The following is a 26,794-nucleotide window of genomic DNA, read 5'->3' on the forward strand; positions in this document are numbered from 1 at the left end:
TGTTGGTGTTGTGCCTTTTTATTTAGGGCCTTCGTTAATTAAATGAATGAAGTGTTGCTCACCCTTCCAGTAATGAAACATGAAATATGAAACAGTCCTTCGCTGAACGAGTCCAAAGCTGAATGTTGTTTGCAAATCCAGCGCGTAACGTCCATTTATACCCCTCCAGGCTTTTGTCATTTCTAAGAGAATCCCGGAGTAGCACGAGGGAAAGGTGATCAGGTAGTCGTGGATGTCGTAATATCAGAGGTCTGGCAGCTCCGTTGCTGTTAAAGTGCTTTTAAAAAGTTCTCCCGGAGCTTTATAAGAGTCAGTACTGTAGTATTGCGTCTTTCACGTTTAGCGACATGATTTTCTTTATGTTTTGGTTTTAAATGGGCAGTAAACTCGGACGCTCTGAAGTTCACGCCGTAACTTTTGACGTGCATGACTGGTTCTTTTTACTGCCAAAATGGCATAAAACAGGTCACGTTGGGTCCGGAGCTCTATACAGTGCAATACATTTTTATTCTCAATTTTTTCTGTAAGACATGTTTTGTAGTTGGGGATGTTTTGGAGGGGTTTTTTTTGTTCTTATTCAATGTACTGTATAAACCACCTGATTATTTATTTTTGTCCAACGTTCAGCTAATATATATACATTTTTGAGCTCTCCGTGCTTTGATGTCACAGATCCTGGTGGTGATTGCTGCAGTGTTTGGCATCGTGATTTATCGCGTGATCACCGTCAGCACCTTCGCAGCGTTTGGTTGGGCTCTCATCAGGAACAACTCTCAGGTTGCAACCACGGGTACGGCGGTCTGTATCAACTTCTGTGTCATCATGCTCCTGAACGTGGTGAGTGTCTGCAGGAATACAGCACCACAAAAGAAGAAAAGCTTTGCACTTATCTAAAATAACCTAGAGCACATGTGTATATATGTTAGCAGTGTGTATCAGCGGCAGCTGTTGCAAAATACAAAGGCTAAAATATTTAACCTCTTTTAATGGAGCTGTATGCAGAACTTTAAATTGAAAGTTGAACAGGCAACAATGTAAATGATTATTTCGAGTTAAGAACAGCACTTAACTATAGTTTTACTTTACATTTGCATTTTCTATACTTCTGTCTATGCCACTATGTTTCAGAGGAGATTGATTCAAGTTTCCCTTTTTCAACAGTTGTATGAGAAAGTTGCTCTGCTGCTCACAAATTTAGGTAAGCTGGCTGCAGCAGAGGTCAAATCTTTCAAATGTGTGCTTAATAGTCCAATCTCTGCTTTTGGTTTATGTTTACTTTTCTTTTATTGTCTCATATTTTGTCTTCACAGAGCAGCCAAGGACAGAGTCCGAGTGGGAGAACAGCTTCACTTTCAAAATGTTCCTCTTTCAGTTTGTCAACCTCAACAGTTCAACTTTCTACATTGCCTTCTTTCTGGGAAGGTGAGATCCCTGCACACCTGTCAGTGACGTCATACAGGGACGTAAGGTGTGCTGCTCCCACTGCAGTCCTCGTCCTGAACTACCGGGGGCCCCACTGGTCTAAATGCTGGTTCACCGCAGGAATAATGTTAAAAGGAGTCATTTAGGAAGTATATCTCTCAGGAGGATTCAAGCCCACTGCCCGATCTGAGTTTATTTATTACATTTAAGTGGTTTGTAATGGTTTTGTAACATTTTCAGTAATTGTACCTTCTTGGGCTTGAATGGGTCATACAGTATTTTAAATGTCAATTTTAACACTTTTCCCAAGATCAAGAAAACTTTACCCTCCTTGTTGCCGTAAACCTGTCAAGACTAAATTTACTTCCCTGGTTTCTTTTTGAAAGGAAACAATCAACAAAAGCAGCACAATGTGACATCATTACTAATGGATTAAAAGTTGTAATGGTTTTGTGCTTTCTTATCTTGCTGATTTGCTTTTATGACCCCTTCATGACCCCTCGCGGCCCCTGGAGGCCCCTCAGGTCCTCTGGCACCAGCCTTACTAAAGTTCCCATTGCTAATACAGAAACCCATGGTGAGGCTGCTCTCCAACACTACGCCCCACGTTTATGGAGCAGCCTCCCAGCCAACCTGACACCTGCAGAGAAGGTTAATGTTTTTAAAAGCACGCTCAAGACCTACTTTTTTAATCTGGCTTTTAACTAATGTCCCCCTTTTTTAATCCTGTTTTTGACTTTCTACCTTAGATTAACTTTGTTTTTACTGTTGAGCCCCTTGCGCCTCATTTTATTGTAGGAAAAGGGCTATATAAATAAAGTTTGATTTGATTAGATACTGGAATAATAAATGTAAGGTGTAGCCTCATTATGTCATTGTCCACCCAAAATGCATTGCATAGCGTCATGGTGGGGAGTACAAAAACCTGTGAAATGATGACAGGTTTCTTCCCATTAATGAAGTGTTTTCCTCCCCGCTGTCGCCTCGTGCATCCTCACGACCTGGGACTGCACTAATATGAAGATTCAAATGAATCTGTTGGATTCTGAGCAAGACTGAATTAAATAAACTGGCATTAATAAAATAAGATAATAAGATGAGATAATCCTTTATTTTCTCCCTCAGTGGGGAAACCCACTTTGTTGGCAGCAGTACACATAACACACACATGCAGGGGAGGGGTAAAAAGTAAAAAATATATAGAATTACAAAATTACAAAATATGAACAGTATATACAGAACATTGAAAATAAAAAAGAAACAGTGCAAAAAAAAGCAGGTAGAATGTGTGGAAGTATATAATATGGTATTTGGACCCGGCTGAAATAATTTATTTGATCAAACCATCCTGTTTGTTGGTTTTCTAGTCGTCCTAAATGTTTAGGAAGGTGCAGCCAAACGTGTGAGAGGTATTTTATGTGACTCAGTCCCTCCTCCTGTGCTCCGCAGATTCACCGGCCGGCCGGGTGCATATCTACGCCTCATCAATCGCTGGAAACTGGAGGAAGTAAGTAATGAGTTTGATTTCCCACCGAGAGAGTAACGGCATTGCATTATGGATCCAAGTATTCGAAGCTCAAGCGTCAAGTACTTAACCCCCATTAGCAGTTACTGGTGCTTCTAGGAACATGCTGGAATATCGAGACAAAAACGAGTCCATAGGGACAAAAGGTCTGAGCCCACGCTTGCAGGTGCTGAGCTGATCTGCTCTCATTTGTGGTCCTGGAACTTTTAAATAATTCATAATATGACATAAACAGTACAAGTGTAGTCAGACCTTTGCAGCCATGCAGCTCTTGCAAAGCTGCAAAAAGCTCTAGGGATCTCTTCATGAGCTCTGAATATTAATCACAAGTTATGATAACAGACTCTTTCAACAAAGCTTTGCTTTGCGTGGTTCTAACATACTGAAACGTTGAGCGCCTACTAGTTAGTGATGCTTAATCAACCCGATTGACCAATGACATTTTAGTTCTGCTTTAACTGACTGTGTGTTTCTCTCTCTGCCCCTGCAGTGCCACCCCAGCGGCTGCCTCATTGACCTCTGCATGCAGATGGGGATCATTATGGTGCTAAAACAGACCTGGAATAACTTCATGGAGCTCGGCTACCCGTAAGGCCCCTTAGTTTGCTTATTTTGATTGATTTGTTTTTTCGTAACCGTGAATCAGTGCTTGCAGTGCCACTCAGAGGATGGCAACGTTGGCATGTTCCTTTTGAATGGCGCTGCATGGCTGATGAGGATCACAGGGGTTGCAATGGCTGGAGGATGGAAACCTGCTGTCTGTTGACCCCCCCATCCTGCTGTCATGACTCTTGGTTTTGAGAGAAATGTTGACGGAAGGAAGAAGGAAATTAAAGTAAAAGCTCCGAGTTATTTCTCTTTTCATCCAATATGTGTCCAACTCTTTGTTTGGGGTTTACTTCCAAATAAAATCTGTACAAATTCACCTTTCCCCAGCTGTGTCTGTGTTTACAACAAAAACAACAGTTTTATCATCTGATTTCTAGTTGGTAATCTTTTCGTAGAAAAAAGACTTTCAGTATACCAAGAAATGATTACATAAGTTTTGCCATGTGGTTATGGACATTTTAATTAATCCCCCAGCATGCTCCAGACCTTGCAGAAGGAGCTGTTCCTTACTTGTTTCTCCAAAACTTACCAGCAATATTTGATTATATGAACATTTTGTGGCTCAGCCCATGTTTTCTAAATGCTCTTTCTGCTATAGTTTTGAACTATTTTAGCTGCAGATTCCCAAGCAGGAAGAATGCAACATCTTTAGGAATCAATGATTGCACCACTGAGTGAATTTGATCACTTACAATTTTCAAATGATATTTGAAAATAGAATATAATAAAGAATATCATTCAAACAAACTGCATGATACAACCCCCCCCCCCAAAAAAAAAAAACAAAAAAATGTCAGTTCATCCTTCATGCAGGAGTTCTTCCTAAATAAGACAAAAAAAAGTAAAAAGGCCTTTTGTCAGAGAAGATGATATGAAATAGTGCAGCATTTGATGCCTTTCTTTAATATTATTAATTTTCATAAAACTGCTGCCGCCACTAATAATAATAATAATAATGTAGGTCACTGTCCGATGTATCAGACAAAAATGATTACCAGAATTCATCAGAGCACTCATTTAGGAACGTGACAAATTTGATAGGAGAGGAAAGAAAACTGGAGTGACAAGTAAATCAAGGGAACTGTTGGCTGCTCGTGTCAAAGACGTTCCTCTGGAGACGAGTGACACTGATGTGGTCATGCTCCTCACCTCTCTGTGACCAGTTTAGACATCAAACTAGGAACGACGAGACAGGTGACAGCAGCAGGAAACAAACCAGCCTGGATGTTCCTAAATATTCCTCTCAGCGCCAGCGGGGCTGAATGTGGGGAAGCATTGACTTGTTTGCATTTAAAGGGGCCGGGGGTCACATTGCCTTCCTCTTGCGGTGCTGCTTAGGTGCTTAACGTGTGTTGTTTTTCAGGCTCATCCAGAACTGGTGGACCCAGCGCAGGCTGAGGAGGGAGCACGGCCTGGAGACGACAGCCAACCTCCCACAGTGGGAGCGGGACTACAACCTGCAGCCCATGAACGCCTATGGACTCTTCGATGAATATCTGGAGATGAGTAGGTTGCACCCAAACCATCGTCAATGCCCTTGCAGTATTACTAAACCCAGCTTAATCTTACAGTATATAATCAATATTTTGTAACAAGACATTTTTTCCATGATGGGATTCAGTCCGGTGTCACGTAACTGCCACATGGACTTGCAGTCGAGTGAATCTCAGCGTGCGGCGTTTCACTTGCTCCCTCCCTTCTTGGTTCTCACCAGCACGGTTGTTTATCAGCACGTCTTTTCCATTCATGGCTGATTTGATTGATTTCATATCAGAGCTACAATATTCCATATTTTCTGTTTGAGGAACAGATCATTTTAATTCAGTCGAGTTGATCTCCCGAGGATGATCTCTGGTGAAGAGGCTCGTATCAGTCCACGGTCCGTCAGAGTCCCAGCAACAACCAGCAGGCGGAGGAAGTTAAGCACATCAGGAGAAAATGGGCATTTAATGTTTTAGAGAACAAAAAGAGGGAAACATCTGTGGCTCCCACTGTTTATGAGCCACTATCACCATGGCAACTGATGATACCATTGTGTATTACCATGGTAACTGATCAAAATCACCACCTCCCGATCCACTAATGCGATTGGAATATGTAAGGAACCATATCGGACACACTGGGTGACATCCCTTCGAAGAGTTGTAGCTGATTAACACTCTGGTTTCTACTAACGGTCTTCTCAGGAGGGAGGAACAACTGAATGAGTTTTCCAAAAGCTAGTTCAGTTTCTTTGGTCTTGAAATCCCAACCGGTGAAAGAGGGCCGTGCTGTCAAACCTTGTACCCCGTGAGCATGTCAGACTGTGTCCTCATAATCACTCATGAATTGGTTTTAGTCACATAAAACCTAATGTTGATCATTAACGTAATTGTTTTGTGTCTCTCTTTAAAATGTTGAGATGACACAATCTTGTCACTTTGGGCTAACTCCATCCCCTCAAGGCAGCTGCTATGAACGAAGATCTAATGTGGTTTAAAAAGGGAAACCTGGTATTTTTACCAAAACATATCAGACTTTTCATGAAGATCTTAGGAAAAGACTGAGCTCAGTCATGAACAGGAGCTATGTTTCACATTTCATTCATGTTGACATTCAGTTTTCCTTTTTTTTTTGTATTTTCTTCCTGCTTTGACTTCAGCTGCTCTGATAATTTGTTATCCATCCATTATTTTATACGCATCAAACTGTCAAATGACGGAAGGGAGGAGTACTCCAACAAAATGTCTTGTTTGTTTTGAACTCTTCCCCTTGAGAGGAATCTCCAACTCTAGATACATGATAGCAGTTAGCCTGCTAACCATCAGCTCTACCACCATTTATGCAGCGCTATTAATGCATGAATGTCCAAAGATGCTAAACTTTGGTCCACTGACTGAGTGCTCAAAGCAGCTCGGGTCCAAGATGTGTGTAACATACTCTAACATGCATCACACTGATGAACAATATTACATCAGGAGACCAGGTGGATCAGTGTAACAGTGAAAACCTCCAGTTCAACCTGTAGTTGTCTCGCTGAGTGCTGCCCCGGCATCCACAGACCGACCCATGAAGGCTGTGTTTCAGTCCTACAGTTTGGCTTCACCACCATCTTTGTGGCGGCGTTCCCTCTGGCTCCTCTCCTGGCGCTGCTCAACAACATCATCGAGATCCGTCTAGATGCCTACAAGTTTGTCACGCAGTGGCGCCGACCTCTGCCATCACAAGCCAAAGACATCGGTAAGCCAGATGTTAAATGTTCTCTTTTAGAAGGACTGTTTTACGGAAGAGTATTTGGGCCATGCAGGAGAAAAAATATTTGAGAGAAGATTTTTTTTTATTGTGCACTTTGAGAAAAAAGTCGAAATGTCCAGAATAAAGTTGAAATACAATTTCGTGAATAAAGTCGAAATGTCTCCTCTGATAACTACACCGTCTTTATGAGCTAAAAGAGAAAGAATTTCTTTATTATAGAAGCCAATTCCGAAGTACAGTTTTACCAGTTCATCTATAGGCCTACGAGGCATTTTGTAAAGACAGTCACGTGCACTGTTTTTTTATAGTTTCAGAAGGTTGACTTTATTCTCGAAATTTTGCCTTTTTTCTAAACATTTCAACTTTATTCTCGACATTTTTACTTTTTTCTCAACATTTCAACTTTTTTCTCTAAATTGTACTTCAACATTAATCTTGACCTTTTGACTTTTTTGGCGACATTTCCACTTTTTTCTCGATATTTCGACTTTTTTCTCGAAGTGCATAATGAAAAAAAATTCTTCCTCCTCTAAAATATTATTTTTATTTTTCTCCTGCCTGGCCCTAATACTCTTCCATACTGTTTCCTATTAAAGATGCAGTTTTTAAAGAGTTTGACCTCTGTGTCTGTGACAGGCATCTGGTATGGCATTCTGGAGGGTATCGGCATCTTGTCCGTCATCACCAATGCCTTCGTCATCGCCGTTACCTCAGACTTCATCCCCCGTCTCGTTTACGCCTTCAAGTATGGACCTTGTGCCGGCCAGGGTCGCGCGGGGCAGGGGTGAGGGACCATTGCTTTCTCTGGACGGAGCAGAGTTACGTTGCTGAAGCTGCATGTGTTGAATGACGACGCCCTTGTGCTCCCTAGGTGCATGATGGGCTACCTCAACGCCAGTCTCTCGGTCTTCCGAGTGTCGGACTTTGAGAAGAGGTCGCAGCCCAGGACCAACGGCTCTGAGCTGTTGGAGGAGGCTGTGAAGTACTGCAGGTACAGTCACGTCCCTGCTCTTTAACACGGCTTCTGAATTACAAAGGTCACCAAAGCAGGAACCCAACGCCTCACGCGGTGGAGGGGTCACGAGTTGGAGTTGCTGCACAGCCACGGTCCAGTCATTGTCATTGAATGAATGAAATGAATGAAAAAAAAATGTATTGGTCACCACCAAGCATGTACACTTAGGTCACGACCAAAGGGGCAGGGCTGAAGCCTTGGCTATAATGCCCCCCCTTCTTACATATAAATATAAATAAATACAACAAATGAATAATAGCTAATAACTACAAAAAACATATGCACATTTACATGCATACCTATCTACTTACGTACGTACATATGTACTTACACATATATCCATACATGTACATACATACATATATACAAGCACATTACATATCCACATACATATGTACACTACACATGCTTACACTTACATACATGCATGTATCTGCACACACATATAAAAAAGGATTATTTAAATTATTATAAAAATAATACTCAATGTACCCATCCTTTTGTTTCCTTTCTTTATGCCATCATTCCATTACCGGGGAACAAGTCTGTATTTATCCATCATCATGTCTTTATACGTTTTTTTTAAATTCAACACATTTTTGCTATATTTTAATTATTCCGGTAATGCATTCCATAACCTCACGCCACAGACAGAAATGCACCTACTTTTCACAACTGTGATCGGTTGTTTCCAATTGAATTGGTCTCTGAGGGCATAACCCCCCTCTCTCTCTCTGAACATGGTTTGTATGTTGGGAGGAAGTAGATTTTTTCTGGCTTTAAACATAAACAAAGCTGTTTTCTGATCTACCAGGTCCATGAATTTGAGTGCTTTTGACTTGATGAATAATAAATTGGTGTGATCATAAAAACCAACATTATTCACCATTCATATTGCTCTTTTTTGTATTGTGCAAACTGTCTGTAGTGTGGTCTTGCAGGCATTACCCCAGATTTCAACACAGTAAGTCAAGTAAGGTAGAATAATCTCATGCTCATCATGCTGTTTGAACGTACCTAACACATGTGTAGCACATAAAATGAACAGCAGCAGAAGCAGAACGTCAGGATTTGATTGTTGACACCTGTCCAACCTCTTGATGGACTTTCTCATCCCTCTCAAACTTTGCCACAGATGCAGACTCCTGTTTGGTCACACATAATATAACCTGCAAAATCTTTAAAAAAATATCCTCCGGCAAGCTCTGGGGAATTTTCTGCTCCAATGTTTCTCTGCCAGGTGTGAAATACAAGCGAGAACAGATTGTGTACACTTCTCCTCCGTGTACTCAGAGGGTTGTTTTTCTTCCTCTCCGTCCCAGGTATCGTGATTACAGGGAGCCTCCAGACTCGGCTGATCCGTACTCATACACTCTGCAGTTCTGGCACGTCCTGGCGGCCCGGCTGGCGTTCATCATTGTGTTTGAGGTCAGTGTTGTGCACTCATGACACCGGGCAGCAGGCTGGCACCACACTGGATTCCTTGTATTTGGTGCGTTTAACCTTCATGCTTTCACCCTCTACATCCCATCAGCATAATCTGATGCGTTGCTCCACAAATGTAATTTCCAGGATAACAGGTGGTGAAACAATACTCAAAATATTCCTCGTGCAATGAAAGTATTACACTCAACACGTGGATTTATCTCAGTAGAAACAGGGCTTCTCAGCAAATATTTAAAAATGTTTTTACATGCGAGCTCTCCCAGCGACGTGTGAAAGTCCTGCTGACAGTGATTGATGCCGAGGACGCGGGGAAGCACAGATCCTCAACAGTCTTAAGTTTTTGTAACACTTTTGGACAAATAGCTCCACTTTTATGTTCTAAAAGCTGTGCTGTACGAAGAAAACACAGCAGAGCCATCAGACTGTAATCTGGCTTTTATCTGCAGCCCCCATCCACTCCTCTCTGCACACGTTAATCCCTTCTAGCTAATTCCTCGGCTCTGGCTCCAGTGCTGCAAATCCAGATTTAAGAGATATTTAAATTTAATTGCATTTTATGAAACATGATTGAAGTAGCATGAAAAGGTTTGCTGCTGGGCCTTGAACAACAGAAGCTCCCCTCACAGCATGTCAGCGCTGGGAGATTCAGTGTTCGGTGTGTTTACGCCGTTGCAGACGCCCCTCTTGGATTTGTGAACCTTCACCCTTGTGTTTGCAGCATATGGTCTTCGCCATCAAGACCCTGATTGCGTACCTAATCCCCGACCTTCCCAAGGACCTGCGGGACAGAATGCGTAGAGAAAAGTATCTGATCCAGGAGATGATGTATGAGGCTGAGCTGGAGAGACTGCAGAAGGAGAAGAACGAGAGGAAAAAGAAGACGGACAGGGCGCATCACAAGGAATGGCCGTGAAGAAGGTAAGTTTGAGGTTGTATTGAATATGATACACAAAAGCAAGGGCTGGATGTAAAGCATCCTTACCTGGAGAGGAAGCTTAGCGAAGCAGTCTTGAAGCTTTCCCACAGTTCAACCAGGGTTTATAAGAGTAATATTGGAGAATGCAGGTGACATTAGTTATGGATCTGGCTCAGGTTTGTCTGATTGGTCCGTCGGCGGTGAGTTTGCAACATGGCAGGTTTCCCCGAACATATGAACCACCTTTGTACTACAGTGTAGTTTGAAAAAACCCAAAGTTCTGATATTAAACTTGTTCTGAACATGACGTTCTCATGAAAATGTAATTTTCCACCATCTCAACCCAGATGACACCATATCTGGAGTAGATAATCACTGGGTTGAGTTGTGCAGCTTTTACCGGTCACGCCTCAATCACATGAACACTAGGTCCTGCTGAAGTGTTTACCACATCTGGACTGAGTGCTCCATCCTTAGCTGGTGCAGGAGAGGGGGGTTTCTGGGAGAAAGGAGTCCCATTTTAGGCGAGGGAGAGACTCTAGAAGGATATGCACGTTATTAAAGGGGACCTATTATGAAAAACACGTTTTTTCTTGTTTTAACATATATAAAGTGGTCTCCCCTCACCCTGCCAGCACAGGGGAGACAAAATACCATGAATTTCTGCAAGCTCTCTGACCCCCGCAGGACAGAGTCCCCCAGTGTCACGTGATTTTTTTTGAGCCGATGAGAATCTGCTCCCGTCGTGACGTCACGACGGGAGCAGATTTCCATAGGTTTAGCCTCCGCTGCTGAAACCACGCCCACAACCAGCTCTCTCCGCTGCTAGAGCGGTCCTTCCTTCAGCCAGTCGGACGCGGCGCCACGGCGGAGCGGATCCGGGTTAAATCATCCAGGTTCCCGGGTGGTTTGGGAGCTGGGTCCTCGGGGGTCTGTCCCAGGCTGGACCAGCTTCACCCTCCGAGATTTTCAGGCAAATCTGTCGGTTTGATCACGGCTAACGGGCGATGCGCCGCGGATGCGCTCCGGAGCGATCTGTGCGCCCGCTGTGGAGTTGCGGCGCCCGTCGCGCAGAATCCGCCGGGCAGATCCGGCTGAAATTCCGCTGGTCGGTCCCCGGGAGTCCCTGCTGCCAGTCCAGGCCGGTTCCTGCGGTCCCGGCCGGTCGGAACCGTTCAGATTCCCTGGTTAAAGCCGCGGTGATGCGCGCTGCTCCAGCAGCGCTGCTCCCGGGCGCCCGGCGTGGCTCCGGGGCCAGCGTTCAGCATCCGCCGGGTAGATCCGGCTTAAATAGTGCATAAATGTTATTTATATACAACTCATATTTTATTTTTTTAACAATAAAGTTTCCATTTGTGAAAATTCAGTGTTGTGATAATTTACAGGCTCGGGCTGCTCTGGCGGAGCAGGTTTATCCTCCTCCCCTGCTACACGTCATTCAGGGAGCCAATCAGCACAGAGCCTCATTATCATACCCCCCCCTTCCCTAAAAATGAGGCGCAGAAAAAGATGTTAGAAGCGGTAAAACTAGTGACAGGGCCCACAGGCTGGATTTATGATTTATGTAGAAAAAACAAGCTTTAGATTGTTTTTAAGACATTCAAGGCCTGTTTAAAATATACATTAAATGCCATAATAGGTCACCTTTAAGCCACAATCACAGAAGTTGGTGTGGAAAGTGGGCGTGGCTATGCTCCGTAACATCTAAATAAAGAATATTTCTGGAGCGTCTCATCAATATTTTCAGGTCAATAGTCAATAACGCCCTAACTTTTTAGGTCAGCTGTTGGAATGTTGCCCAAAGTTAAAGTTGCCATTTAAATTTTAAATAGAGATGCGTTATTATGGTAACGTTAGATAAAATGTTAGAGGTGACGTCACGGTTTGGTTATTTAGTTCCTGTTTTATTTTGAAACCTGTGATTTTGTGTTTCAGTTCTGTCTTTACTTCCCTGGTTCCCATCTGCCCTGATTGTCTGCACCCGTGTCTCATCAACCCTTCTGTGTATATCTGGTCTTGTCTTTCTTGTCCGTACTGTTTCATCCCTCCATGTTTCCAGTTTTTGTGCAATTCAGATTTTTTTCAATCCTGCTCAGCAGCGCTTTGGGTTTTAAGTTAATAAAACACGTTTTTTTGGAACTCCTGCCTCCTGGTCTCCTGCATCTGGGTCCTATCAACCGCAATCCTGACAGGCATATAAAACAACACTACATGCAGATCAACGGTGCCTATTTTCTGTTCTTTAAGTTACCACATGCATGAAACCAAATCGACTACCTCCTTCTGTATCACCGGCATGTTTACCTTCAGTGCTAACGACTGCACTGATGTGTTTGTACAGCTAGCCTTATATCCATTGCTACCAGGGGAATGAGACTGCAAGCTTCTACACCAACATAAAGGGAGATATTACAGCATTTCCAGCTGTGCTGAATGCCATTTCTTGAAATAACAGCTAAATAGTTTCTTATTTTTTGAATGATCAATCTCTTTTTATCTGCGGAGCTCAGATGTGAGATGTCAGTAAAAGTGTCTTTCTGTATCCATCATTAACAACCTACTGCCGAGTTTTTAATTTGGGACTAAATGTGTGTGTAAAACCATTGAGCAGCTATGATTTAAGCCTTCATTAGAATAAATTCATGTTACATAACGTAATTGCAGTTTGTTCCCAGTTTACTGATTGCATTATTTCAAAATCAATTTTTTTTTTTTTTTTTTAAGTATTTTTATCTCCTGATTTTTTTCCATTACTTCACTCAGTGCTCTACCTAAGTGACAGTCCAGGGCCTTGCCCATCCTCTACCCCCCCAGGGAGGGCCCCGCACTGAGCTCAGGTCTCCTCCTTAACCTGAGGAGTGAGCAGGAAGCTTCTTTTCACCAGACAGGGTGGGGCTTCTCTGGCCGGACGTAGCGCGTGGAAGGATCACGTTATTCCGGCCGGATCCTCCCCACCCCATCTGGAGCCCCGGTTGGCCAGAAGGGGCAGTATAGCCCAGGACTGTGTGCATGTTTTTGTGAGGGAAGGGAACACGGGGAGAACATGCAAACTCCACACAGAAAGGTCCTTTCAACAACCCCACCTAGGGTGGGGGTGCTGGGGACATAAGAAAGTACATTTTTACTTGGTAAATTTGATCAAACAGTAAGTGGAAATTACCCCAACTTTCTCAAACTCAAGGCCAGTATTTTAATCTTGATGCTCTTGATGATGATGGAATTGACAACCAAACTTTCGATGTTTTTCTGCAGCAAATTTCAAAAGTTCCTCAGCCCCGTCTCAGTGGAGTATTTTCTCTGGAACCCTGCTGGCTCACAGTTACACCTTCTTACCTCTGACCTATATCTTTCAGCTAACATGACAAATATTAACATGGGGGAAAAGAAATCCAGGTCCATCAAAGGAAACACACAACGTCACTAGGCCTGTGTTGAAAAAATCGATTTCCCAATTCTAAATCGATTCTCATATTAATTCCTAAAAATCGATTCATATGTCTAAAGATCGATTTTTCTTTTTTGGGTTTTTTTTTTTTTTTTTTTTTCGCTTTTATTTATTTATGTATTTTTTTTTCATCATTACATTACAACTTTTGGTTATTTTTTTGTTTATCCCCAAAAAAGGAATGTTTTGTTGGACACGAGAGTAACTGGTGCCATGTTTTTGCCTTTAAATATGTTTAAAGGTATGAAAACATTAAAGTGTTAGGTTATAACTGCATAAATTGTCTATATTTCATTACTTTATATACTGTCTTGGGGTTACATTTGCAAAAAATGTGGGCTGATCCTTACAGCATCATTAGCTGCAATACTTGATGTTGAATCTCAATATAATACTAGTAGTAATATGTTGCATAACTACAGTCATATAATTCATGCAACAGCTCAAAAAACAGTTTTAATAACACTAACCCAAATCAATATCGGAATCGAATCGAATCAAATCTTGATAATCTAAATCTTAAGAATCGGAATCAAATCGATTCTTGACATTTGAATCGATCCCCAGCCCTAGACGTCAGTTGTGTATATCATAAATCCTCTGAAATGTGACTGCGTACATAGACAGGATTTATTTAGATGGCATGTTGATTGTTTTTTCTCAGGTTTTACCCGGATACTGTCCTATTTCCAGCGTATCCGCAGGTGTTTGGGTTTCACCGTGTAGTGGATGGAGAGCGCTGGGTTTCCTGCATGTCCTGGACCCTCCAACCCTCCTGCCGCCTCAGACGGACCAGCGCCCCCTGATGGACAGGTGCAGAGCTGACGGAGCATCTGCGTCGCCACGCACAACAGATGGACCGCTTGGTAGCAGGTTTCGCACCCTTGTTTTCCTGTTGAGACTCTCAGCAGCGTGCCGCTTCAGCTCCTGAATGTAGACTTCAAGCAAAAGTAATGTTTTTCCCCTTTTTTTCCTTTTGCTTGTTAAATGACTGGAAGTGCTTACCACAACCTGCCGAATACAAACTCTGTTTACAACCCCCCCCCCCTTCTTTTTTTTATTGAAGGAATTCACATTCTGCTTTATTGTAAATAAAATAATGAGATGAATGTCATCTGCTCCGCTAGAGTTAAGTGTAATAAAATCAACTGAAATAAAAATGAAAGTCTATTCTATCCAGGCTGAGACGCTTTCCATTTTAAATTTACATTGATAACTGGACTAATAAACATTATTTATTGTAAAGAAATTTGACTTTGTGCTTTTCTATGTATGTGTTTAGTTTCTCAGTGATTTTAACTTCTAATAAAACTCAATGAAGGGATCAGAGAGAAATGTCGCTGGAGAAAACAGAACACAGTATTTTCCAGGTCTTGCTGAGTAATTCTCTGATAATTTCCGTGATGTTTGGATTAGATTAGAAGAGTGATGCCATCCGGTCCTGATCATCAGGGAAAGCAAACTCAGTTTGCTGGCAGACGGCCATCTAATTCATTTAGGTGGCTTACGTGTAATGTAGAGCTTTGTCAAATTTGTTAATTACATGTGCTCCCCTGAATGAATATTTGATGTTAATGTTTCATACTCGGTTGAGAAATGTTGCACTTTATGTGAGTTTTATCAATATTTTAACTCCATTGATTGTACTCACGATGAGCATTTGACCAGAGACACCAGCACCCCAAACCCCAGAGACCCTGACCAGTCCATGCATGGAAGATTGCTGGACTTGAGTACAATTCTTATTTCTTTTTTGTGCCACTTTGTTCTTCTAAGGTTGGTTGCTTTTCATCACAAAACTTAAAAGGGCATATAATAAGGACAAATTGTTCTTTCTTTGTTTGAAACCATTTATTCACATTTATTTGGGTGCTTGAGGTTACTACCAACTGAAAAACTTAGAAACAATATCAACCCTGTGACTCTGAAGTTAAAAGGGGTCTTAAAATGACCCCAGATGACCGACATCATCTTTACAACAGTTGTAAAGGTGATGATGATGAATTGTTTTCACTAAAACATGTCAAATACCATTCATGAGGACCTCAGGAAACTGTTGGCAAACTTTCCTCTCGCTCAGCATTACTGGTTTCACTGGACGGCTATGAGTCCACATGCAGGACCGGGGTGGAGAAACATCGTGGTGTAGGTCCCACAGCCTTGCCCTCAACTTGAATCAGAATCAGAATCAGCTTTATCGGCCAAGTTTGAACATTGCCCGACAAGGAATTTGACTCTGGTTATTTCGCTCACTGTACCCAGATTTAAAAGTAGCAAACAGTAAATAACAAATGTACAGTAAATTAACAATGTGGCACTTATTAACATATATATAATACAATTAAAAAAGTGAAAGGTGCAGCAGTACTGGGGTAGACATGGTAATGATAGCCCTTAATAACAAGAGAGGTGCAGCAGAATGAGGTAGATATGATAGATTATTATCTGGAGGTGTGTTGTTACAGCATCGGTGATTGATTCTCTGAGACTCTGAGTTATGAGAGTTCATCAGAGCAACAGCTTGGGGGAAGAAACTGTCCTTGTGTCTGGAGGTTTTAGCGTACCGTGCTGGTCACTGATGCTGATGCTTTTGCAGAAGGTTGTCAACATGAAGCTGCTGTGCGTCAACTTGATCTCCATACACACCTGAGGATCAATGAAAGCTCCACAGAGGCTCGGTCAAAGGCAGGTCTTTGTTATGGTTTTGATAGTTCCTGTTTTATTTTGAAGCCCGTGTCTTTGTGTTTCACTTCTGGACTTTCCTGTCTCCCATCTGTCCTGATCGTCTGAACCTGTGTCTCGTTAAACCCTGTGTATATCTGGTCTTGTTTTTCCCCTGCTCCCTGCTGGTCCGTACTGTTTTGTCCTCCATGTTTCAGGTCTGGGTTTTGGTTTTTGTTCATGTTCTGGGTTTTTGCCATCCTGCTAAACAGCGCTTTTGTTTGTTTTACGTAATAAATCACTGCTTTTTGGAACTCCTGCCTCCTGGTCTCCTGTTATGGAGCTAGAACAGTCTCATAATTCGCAAATGCACACACCGTTTCACAAATGCACAGGACAAGTTTCACAAATGCACAGAACAATTCACACGTGCGTAGGACAAGATATACAAATGTATTTTTGATGCACACACAAATATAACTTGATTTACAAACGTTTTTTTGTCTGTGAGCTGCGCTGGAATTGCGTGTGACTTTTGAGACTCCCCTGATGTGACTCGATCCACAAATACGTTTTTTTTTAACACAGAAGGATCTGCAACCAATCAGTTGTCTTCCTTTGTTTCAGCCAATCATAAGAGCGCACCCCACGTGGAGGACGATTTACTCATAAACCAATCAGATTAAAGGGGCGGATACACCTGCTGTTTGAACTGCGTTAGCGCCGTTCGCTTAGAAAAGTGATTAATATTAACATACAAAAAACGTTTGTAAATCAGGTTATATTTGTGTGTGCATCAAAAATACATTTGTGTATCTTGTCCTACGCACGTGTGAATTGTTCTGTGCATTTGTGAAACTTGTCCTGTGCATTTGTGAAACGGTGTGTGCATTTGCAAATTATGAGACTGTTCTAGCTCCATATCCTGTATCTGGGTCCTACTCCAACCTTATCCTAACAGTCTTCCCAGGCCTCACCACCTTCCACAGCGAAAAGCAAAAGCAAAAACGCACAGCCTCATGTTGGTTACTATTTTGGACAACGGTGGTCACAGAGGACAGTGAAATCAGAGAGGAAGGTTACTGGCATGCCCCTCTCCCTTCCTGAGGGAGATGTATGACGGGCAGGGCCATCATCTGAGACCAACACCCTCTCAGCATCCCTGATGCCTTCAGGGACAGGCTGCAGGAGTGTCTGCTGCAGGGCCGTCTGGACGCCCCATACAAGCCGTGAGGGATGTAAACAGCCTGTGTCCTCCTTCCCTCCTTTCTACAACCAATTACACCAGCCTACCTGCCCTTCAGGCTTACACATTTACACTTGAATAAACATGATACAATCAGGCTTGAAGCAATAACTTTGCTGATAAGATAAGGTAAGATAAGATAGTCCTTTATTGATCCGCAGAGGGGAAATTCGGGTGCTATAGCAGCTCAAAATCGGACAACATGAACTTAGACTAAATAAACGATAAAGATAAATTATAGTATAAAAATTAAAAAATACAGTAAAAAAGAAGCTGAAACTGAACAAGTGTAGCCTACTGTAAACTGAATAAAGTAGGCTACAGTATAATAAATAGTCTGTTTTCTATAATAATAGTCTGTTTATAGTATAAAGTATATTTATAGTGTAAAGGAATAGTGTGCAGTTGCAGTCTTATTATAAATACAATCGAGTCCGAGTACAGCAGAGAAGAGAGTATTATTGTTTTGAGTGTTATTGTTTTTGTTCTATTCATTTCACTATTTTTCGCCACTACGAGTCTGTTTTTTTTCCCTGTACGTAATCAATCACATGGTATGGCATTAAAGTTAATCAGAGATTGTGACAAAAAAGAAGGCACAATGTAATTTTTGAAAGTGCAGACCTCTAAAAAAAGAAAAAATCGCAAAGCTTTCGTTTGTTTTCTGTTTTTGGTAACCGACTAAAATCTAAACTCTAAGATTTTCAGAGGTGTCAAGTAACAAAGTACAAATACTTCGTTACCTTACTTAAGTAGAAATTTTGGTTATCTATACTTCACTGGAGTAATTATTTTTCAGACGACTTTTTACTTTTACTTCTTACATTTTCACGCAATTATCTGTACTTTTTACTCCTTACATTTTAAAAACAGCCTCGTTACTCTATTTCATTTCGGCCTTTAAAAAAAACTATCCAGTTAAATTGGTCCATCCGGATAGAGTGAATTTGGTTGTGGTTGTTTCAGATGTTCTTGTCCAGTTTTGTTCTTACATACGTTGCCCTTAGATTATGGTTCTTTAATATATTTGCATTATACTAAGATGCATTCATTTTCAATGGCTTTTGTCCTTAATGGCGTTTTTCCCCCTTACATTACTTTTACTTTTATACTTTAAGTACGGTAGTTTTGAAACCAGTACTTTTATACTTTTACTTGAGTAAAAAACTTGAGTTGATAATTCAACTTCTACAGGAGTATTTTTAAACTCTAGTATCTATACTTTTACCTGAGTAATGAATGTGAATACTTTTGACACCTCTGAAGATTTTAAACCATGTTAACTCTTTTCAAGCAGGATGTAAATCCCATCTTGTCCCAGAGTTTAAGCAGCAGTTCTGCTTTACTCCACCAGAGGGCGCCGGAGGCCGTGATTCAGCCCTGCAGCGCTCCGTGTGGAACAAGATTCCTGAAGTTACACACACATTAACGCCATTTACACGACGCCTTTGTGTTTGTTTGAGTTCTCTAAATGGACATCCACATGACTGCCTCAGAAATCTAACACACTGAAAAGATGAAGCTGAACGAAAAGGGGAGATTTGTCAACTTTTTTTCTTTTCTGTTTTTATTTCAATCAGTTTTGTTTATTTCAACATGATTTGATATCTGACCACACACCAATGAGCTAATACCTTCTTTTTCCTTATTACTGCAACATTTTTTCTGTCAGCAGCAGCACCGTGACTGAGTGTAGGGTCTGACGTGCCTTCAGATGCACTTTAAAACCAAAATACACGTGTTTATCCAACATCCTCATCCTGAACATAGCAGTAATCATAGATTAGAGGGAGGAGGCTTGTCCTCCAGCATGGATTACTCTGGTGTGGTTGCCTAAATGCAAACTCCATTTTGATTATTAAAAGCAGGGGACAGAGGAGGGAAACTGCGTTTTGTTTCCTATTAAGGCAACTCTTCTCCCCTGTAAGAGGATTATCCCGGACATACGCTCAGGAGTTATGTAAGGCTGTCAGAGGATAATATCGGACATTTCCTCATATCCTGTATTTTGGCAGCTCCCACTATGTGACATTGGTGTGGCTTAATGAGGTGTGGTGGGAGCAGTGACTGTGCAGCCTGAAAGAGCGAGAGAATACATGGAAGTGATACAGTAACGTGCAAAAACTGGGAATGCAAAGCAAATAACGTGGCCTGATTTAAACAAGGAAAAGGTTAAAGTTGGTAAAATTCTTTAATATGTTCAGGTGATGCCAAGTACGACAGCTTGCAAGTTTCTTCTTGCAAAACCTGCGAGCCTCAAATCATTATTTGGAGATTTTCATCCATTTTACCTGCAAGAAGCTTCTGGAAAACCTCCAAGTAACACTTTTTATGGCAGCTGTGGACTCTTGATGTGCTAAGGATGACTGTCCTGCCACATTGAACTTTTGTTTCTATCTTCAGCTATTTATACATAGAAGCATGATGTCTCTCCGCACTGTTTGAATTTCTTCTCTCCTCTTTCAGGGAAATGTTCTTCATGCTATTGATTATGACCCAAAACGTGATCTTAACATCCTCACACTCACCACTTGGGAAGGTTTTTGTGTTTGGTTGGTTGGTTTTGTTCTTTCAAAAAACATACAAAGATAAGATTATGCTTTTTATTTATAGGCCCATATGACTGTGTTGTAAATGGACGTTCATTTACAAACAATACCTTTGAACTTTGTGGTGAGGACCAAGGAAATTAGTCTTACTGAAAGTTTTTTGCAGCAAAAATGTGATGATTAAACTTTGATACAACTTAAGGAGCTTTTTGCTCAACTCTTGATCTTCCCTGTTCTTGTAAACCAAGAGCATTTAAACATTTGAACTTCTGGGCCGATGCCATCCAGAAGTGGGAAGCATAAAGCAGTTCCTCGACTGGCCGCTAGAGGCATGCTCCAAAAGTGAGCCGGTCTTCACCGACACTCACGTTAAAGGGAAAGTTCGGTTTTTTACAACCTGGACCTTATTTCTGGCATTTTTTATGTTCGTATACTCACCCAGGCAAGTTTGGTGTCATTTGGAGTCCTTCGGAAGATATTAGGGGGTTTTTTGCGAGCCGCTTCTCCATATAACGGTAGTGAACGGGGCACAGCGGGACACAGACGATGCAGCGTCTAAATAACACATGATTGCCACGAAACTCGTTCATTTATTTTATGAATCACTAGATCTGCTTCCAGGACCTGTTGTCTACATCCGGGGTTGTCTGTGTAACAAATAAATCAGTTTGTAATCAAGACCTCTGAACTCATGACATCATCTCTGTGCGCGCACTCTGTCCTCCGTTCAGTGAGCTCTTCAGCCGTATACTCTGGCTCAAAACGGTAAGGACGTCCATCATATTCAAAGTCGTCGTCCACAACCTCAGAATTTGACAAATATTCAGACATGTTTCAAATAACTAACAGTAAACTAACAGTAGCGAACTCCAGCTGTACACAGAGCTGTGTCTGGGATGCGCGCACAGAGATGACGTCATGAGTTCAGAGGTCTTGTTTACAAACTGATTTATTTGTTACACACACAGCCCCGGATGTAGACAACAGGTCCTGGAAGCAGATCTAGTGATTCATAAAATAAATGAACGAGTTTTGCGGCAATTATGTGTTATTTAGACGCTGCATCGTCTGTGTCCCGCTGTGCCCCGTTCACTACCGTTATATGGAGAAGCGGCTCGCAAAAAAACCCCTAATATCTTCCGAAGGACTCCAAATGACACCAAACTTTTCTGGGTGAGTATACGACCATAAAAAATGCCAGAAATAAGGTCCAGGTTGTAAAAAACCGAACTTTCCCTTTAAAATGTTCTCTCTGCAACTCTGCAGCAGTCAAAACATATTTACAGTCTGCTAGATTTCAGCTAGATTTCACATCAATGACAGCTGCACAGGGGGTGATTTCTTTTTGGTTCTACATCAGGTAACATTAATGTATGATTAGGGGCAGCTCTACAGCTCCACCGGCATGGATATGCTGAGGAAGCAATGCCGTCCATCAGCAATGACTGTGGACAAGTCAAGGTTTGAGGTTTTATGGGGTCTTTATTGTCACATGCAGCAGAACAACAGTGACATTATTTTTTCTCCACTGCACTATGCTTATAAAAACAGTCAGCTTTGAAAAATACACATTATAATAATAATAATAATCGTAAACTTTTAGCAGTTTAAAGGTGTGTGGGTGGGTATGTCTGCACAATTGTGTGTAAAGGATCCCAGCAGCAATTAACCTGATCTCTTGGAGTTTATGAGGCGTGCAGCTTCTCAGTCTCTGGGCTCTTGTTCAGGGGCAGCAGGCCCGTCTGCCAGGAGCAGCCACTGGAACAGGATGTGATCAGCTTGGGATGGGTCTTTAATGACCCTCTCTGCTTTTGATCTACATTGTGTAGTGCAGATATTCTGGAGGCGATGCCAAGTATTTGAATGAGCTTTATTGTTTCTGAGAGGAGCAGTTACCAAAGCAGGTCATAACAAACTCAGAGAGCACAAACTGAAATTGACCTTAAAAAGTTTCTTTTTCTTCTTTTTTGCAAATTGAGCAGAAGTTATAATGCTGCGTGTGCTGGAAATGCAGTTCTGGACCTTCAGCTCCAGCGGTCCATCCGAGTGGAGAGCTCAGTCCGGGCTCCCGGTGTCCACTTTTGGGGTACTGCGGTGTCGAAGCCGAAGCTGTGGTTAATAAACAGCAAATGCACGTAGTTCCCATCCCGTCCCTGACATCAACGTGGGAGGAAAGTATCAATAGCGTTATCTCAGACCTCCAAAAATTTGCATGGTGCTCTTTTCCTCTTTTCACCTTCAATTATACAATGAAAAATAATCACTTTCATTCACATATTGAAGTATCTTTCATCATTAACATTAGGACTTTTGGAGATGATTAAATGTGAAGTCTTGCACAGACCTTCAAAGAGCTGCTTCAGCATTCAGGAATGCATTTAAACTAAGAAAACATTAAAGTTGTTGATCACAAAATGCACTGTTTTGGTTTCTGGTGGTGAAGCCGAGCAAACAAGAAATTAGCCTAAGGTTCCATAGATCTTGTCAAAATTAGCTTATTTTAAGCAAAAAATTTCTTTGCCAGTCAGGTAAGAAAACATTTCTTGACTAGAATTGTTAAAACTAGCAAACTCGTCCAAAATAGTCTTCAAATTTTATTGAAACAAGGTTTTTTTCTTCTCTTTAACTTTCTTAGAACTGGATTTTGCAGTGTAAATGTGGATGGCCTGCTGTATAGCGACTGTGTAACTGTGATAATTGGCAACTCCACTTTGGTCTCTTCTGTCAATAGGACATTGTTTCAGAAAGTCTTGTGGATTTGCGACTCTTAGTCATGTTTCCATGTTAATTTATCACTTTGAAGCAGACGGATACTTTTTACACAAATTATACCATTTCAGTCTTGAATCTTCTCAACAAGTGAATCATCTTTCTTACTGCAGAATATTGAACAAATAATAGTTTGGAGATGGTTTTATAACCCGTTCCAGACTAATGTACTGCAACAGATGCTTTCCTAAGACCATTGCTTATGTCTTTTCCCACTGGCATTATATCACACACACACCTGAATGGTCCAGACCAGCAAAACATCTGCACACATGCTGATGTTCAGTTCATTAAGGGCCGTCGAGTGGCAGTTGTTGGCTGCAGCTCAGCCTGCACACACGTAGTTTAAAGTGGGTGGCAGATAATGTCCCCATGTGGATTTGTCCACAGGTTCCACAGTGGCCCTGCTTACTGTATGTTTGAACTTTCCGTGGGGTCCATCAGGTTTTTAGGTAGGGTCCAGTTGGCTAACTCGGTCAAGTAGGATTTATATAACTAACATTAATTTGGTGGCCACATGATTTTCTCCACCATTTTAAACCTATGTCCATTTAGCCTACATGCAGGGCCGCCGCAAGGGGTGTGCGAACCACAGGGGCCTCGCGTCCCAAGGGGCCTCGCGCTATGGGCCTTTTTTTTTTTTTTCAAAATGTTTTTTTTTTTTTTGTTTTTTTTTTTGTTTTTTCCCTTATAAATATCAACAATCACGTTCCATTACAGACCTAAATGTGTACTAGTCTGTGCATATCAATAAATATATGTGCAATGATGCGTGTGTCTGTTGTTCAACACAACTGATCAGACCAAGCGCAGACACAAGGTGCTCTGATCCAGACGGGTGGAGTTGGAACAAACTGTCACACAATGTCGAGAGAACGAGACAGATTCAGGAAATTTCCATCAGGGGATGAAAAAAGAAAATGGAAGAGTTTAATGCCTCTCTGAAAGGCTCGTTTGATAAATTTGTTACAAAAATCACGGATCCGACCGGGTCTCAAGCAGCCGCGGACCCCGCGTCGAGGAAAGTCAAATGATGATGAGGCAGGGGAAGGTAACCAGTATTTTGCTAATTTGAGAGCTAAAATTTCACATATAGTCATCCGGTCCGACCCAAAAAACCCAAAAATTTCGCGCCCCCCCCGGCCATTTCCCACAGGGCCTCGCAAATCTCCCAGACGGCTCTGCCTACATGTATCCCTTTTTGGGTCCCGTATCTTTAGCCCTCAGACTTCCCATCTAGAGGCCACACTGATGAAACAATTTAGGACCCATGTCATTTCCTCAGTGCAGACCAAGCCCACTATATACCCAAATAGCCAACATTTAACCCAGATGTTGCCTATATGCCATGCTGGCTGGGAACTTTAAAGTCCAACAAAAGCAGTTTGGGGTACTTAGATTTGCCCACATGAAGTTTTTTGGTTTTGTATTTGTTTCTTTTTCTTTCTTCCTTTCTCTATTTGTATTTACTCAATAATAAAAACCCATAATGGTCAGATGATCTCTGACACTGCAGCCTACGTTCTTCACCTTTGCTGCTTCTGTGGATTATGAGGCCCAGCGGTTGTGTCAGTCGTCGGATGCCCGGTAGAGAGACTTGCTGGACATAAAAATGAAACCCCCCTCTGGCCGATGCAGTGTGTGATTGTGTGTGGTGTAAAAGGACTGTATATAGGAAACGGTAGAAAATGCTTATAGACTAACAAGTGCAGGCGCTAAGAGCTGGATAATTCTGTGTGAAGGACTGAATGTGGCTCGTATTGCAGAAGCACTCAGTGGCCAACACAATAATAGAGCGCAGGATAGATGCAATCCATTTACTCCCCATCAGAAAGACAGAACTGGCAGTGAGCTGATTAACACAGCAGGGTGCAAAGAGCTACCTTATTTTCCCCAAAGATGATGGGGATCAAAGCAGAAGTGAGTGCAGAGTAAGTGTCGGGTGTACAGGAGTTTTGAGTGATAATGCTGCTCTCCAGTTTAATTGGACTCTAATTAAACTTGTTTACTTTCTTTGTAACTTACCTCGAGACTTCATTTTAATTAATGCTTTAAAGCTAAACTGAAATGAAATTAAAATGTTATTAAAAAATAAATGAATACAGATTTAATTTAGCTTCCCCAGCAGCTACATTCATTCCTCTTCACGGAGAAGTAGCATTCACCTGTGCTTTAATTCCAGTTTGCAGAGTCCTCGGATTGGCTTTCCTAATTAGCATTCAAGAAAATTGGCTAAGTACTAAACAACCAGGGCAAAAATATTCATTTAACACATCCATCAATGTAGCGGGGCTCGTGTCTCGAGGCTGTTTGAGCTGTTAGCCGTCACAGTGCAGTCAGCCAGCTTTGTGCCGCTTCTGACGTTTTACTGTGTTTTTGCTGCAATATCAGAGTCATTCTTTTCCATTCAAGGCCGTTTCTTGACACATACAAAAGATTTACATCAGTACAGTACTTTTATTAAACCAATGTCTCTTACTTTGTGCTGCTTTTGACCACCACTTGAATATCCATTTGCAATTCCATATTTCCCCAGAATACATTGTGGTTTCTTATGTTTAGTATGTTCCCTGATGTGATAGTGACACCCCAGACAGTGTCACATCCCTGATCACTGGAAAAACCTGGAAAAACCTGGAACCAAACGCTCCTGCTGTGTCTTGCTTGTTGTTGCCAGGGCAACATCGCTAACAAGAAATGCCCTCTTTTCATCCATCACTGAATCTTTCTTCTAGTGCTCTCTTTCTTTGTGCGGCAGTCTCATTTACATTTATATGTTCTTTTTGACCTTTTCTCAAAGCAAAGAGTAAAAAGCATAAATCATATCAGCACATACAGGGTCACTACTGTAAAGCTTGCAGTCAGTGCTGATTAACTGGAGATTTCATATTGGAGCCTTTGGTCAAACTTAGTTTCGTTTATGTTTTCTGCAGGAGCGACTTCTTCTCCGTTAGCATTCTCACGTTCAGTCTCTCAGGAAAGTGAAACAGTCGTACCGAAGGCAACGTGTCTGCTTGACAAGGACTGAAAATACACATTTGACAGAGTCAAGAAAATAAATAAATTAAATCAAATCATTTAAGGGAAGATAAAGAATCAGAGGACATCTTTAAATGATACTCCAAGAAACCCATCCAGGCTTGGGTTGGTTGTTTTTTTTGCTCAACATCTCAACTCATTTTTCCAACTCTTGGTTTGGTTGTGTTCATACTTGCAGAGCTGGAAGACGAAGAAACATGTCATTGCAATATTCATGAGGCCTTTTCTTTTAATTAGTTAAGTTTGACATCTTGCAAAGGGATCTCAGTGGGGTTAATGCGAATGCTTGACAGCATGTGTTTGCACTGCAAAAGACGGGGAGTTCTGTCGTAGAGGCACAAACTTGTGTAAATCACTCAGTGTCTGACTGAAACAGCCTTCACAGAAAGGAAAAAAACAACACTGATGTTAAAAAAGAAAAAGGTACGTGTGGACATCAATGTGAGGACAAAGTCAGACCTGCGTCAGCAGAGCTGCTGCAGACGTTTCAGATTTGCATTTATTTAACAAGATTCTTGAGGAACATATATTTGTAAAGAAAATCAGCTGGTCTAGACAATATTACTGATAATGAACGACCATCAAGTGCATGCATTTAATCAAAACCATGTTTTTTGATGTCTTAGCAAAGGAAACTGAGGAAAGGGGCAGCTGTGGATTGACGGTTTTATCGTCTCATCACTGCAGTCCAAAGCCTGACTGAATGGGGACGGTTGTGTCGACAACCGGGCTTAAGGTTTTTCTCCTACTAGGCGAGTTTTTACCTGCCATTGTTTATGTTATGTTTATGTAATAATTGCTCGGGGGTCATGTTCTGGTATCTGGAAAGATCCTGGAGACAACTTCTGTTGTAATAGACACTATATAAATAAAATTGAATTGAATTGAATTGAATTGAATTGAATTGAACCACGTCTG

General features: G+C 41.7%; 1 protein-coding gene across 1 annotated transcript in view; it reads left to right on the forward strand.

The window, feature by feature from the left end:
• The window catches only part of LOC133423833 (anoctamin-4-like), a 77,816-nt gene extending 62,989 nt beyond the window's left edge, over positions 1-14,827 (forward strand). The window contains exons 18-29 of the mRNA XM_061714142.1: positions 673-837; positions 1,162-1,198; positions 1,311-1,422; positions 2,872-2,929; positions 3,438-3,535; positions 4,920-5,062; positions 6,623-6,775; positions 7,427-7,574; positions 7,662-7,781; positions 9,128-9,233; positions 9,970-10,169; positions 14,277-14,827. Coding sequence (XP_061570126.1) covers positions 673-837; positions 1,162-1,198; positions 1,311-1,422; positions 2,872-2,929; positions 3,438-3,535; positions 4,920-5,062; positions 6,623-6,775; positions 7,427-7,574; positions 7,662-7,781; positions 9,128-9,233; positions 9,970-10,164 — 1,335 coding nt within the window. The 3' untranslated portion in view covers positions 10,165-10,169; positions 14,277-14,827. The remainder of the gene's footprint in view (positions 1-672; positions 838-1,161; positions 1,199-1,310; positions 1,423-2,871; positions 2,930-3,437; positions 3,536-4,919; positions 5,063-6,622; positions 6,776-7,426; positions 7,575-7,661; positions 7,782-9,127; positions 9,234-9,969; positions 10,170-14,276) is intronic.
• The last annotated feature ends 11,967 nt before the right edge of the window (positions 14,828-26,794 follow it).

The sequence above is a fragment of the Cololabis saira genome, chromosome 23, assembly GCF_033807715.1.
Source record: "Cololabis saira isolate AMF1-May2022 chromosome 23, fColSai1.1, whole genome shotgun sequence".
Lineage (NCBI taxonomy): Eukaryota > Metazoa > Chordata > Actinopteri > Beloniformes > Belonidae > Cololabis > Cololabis saira.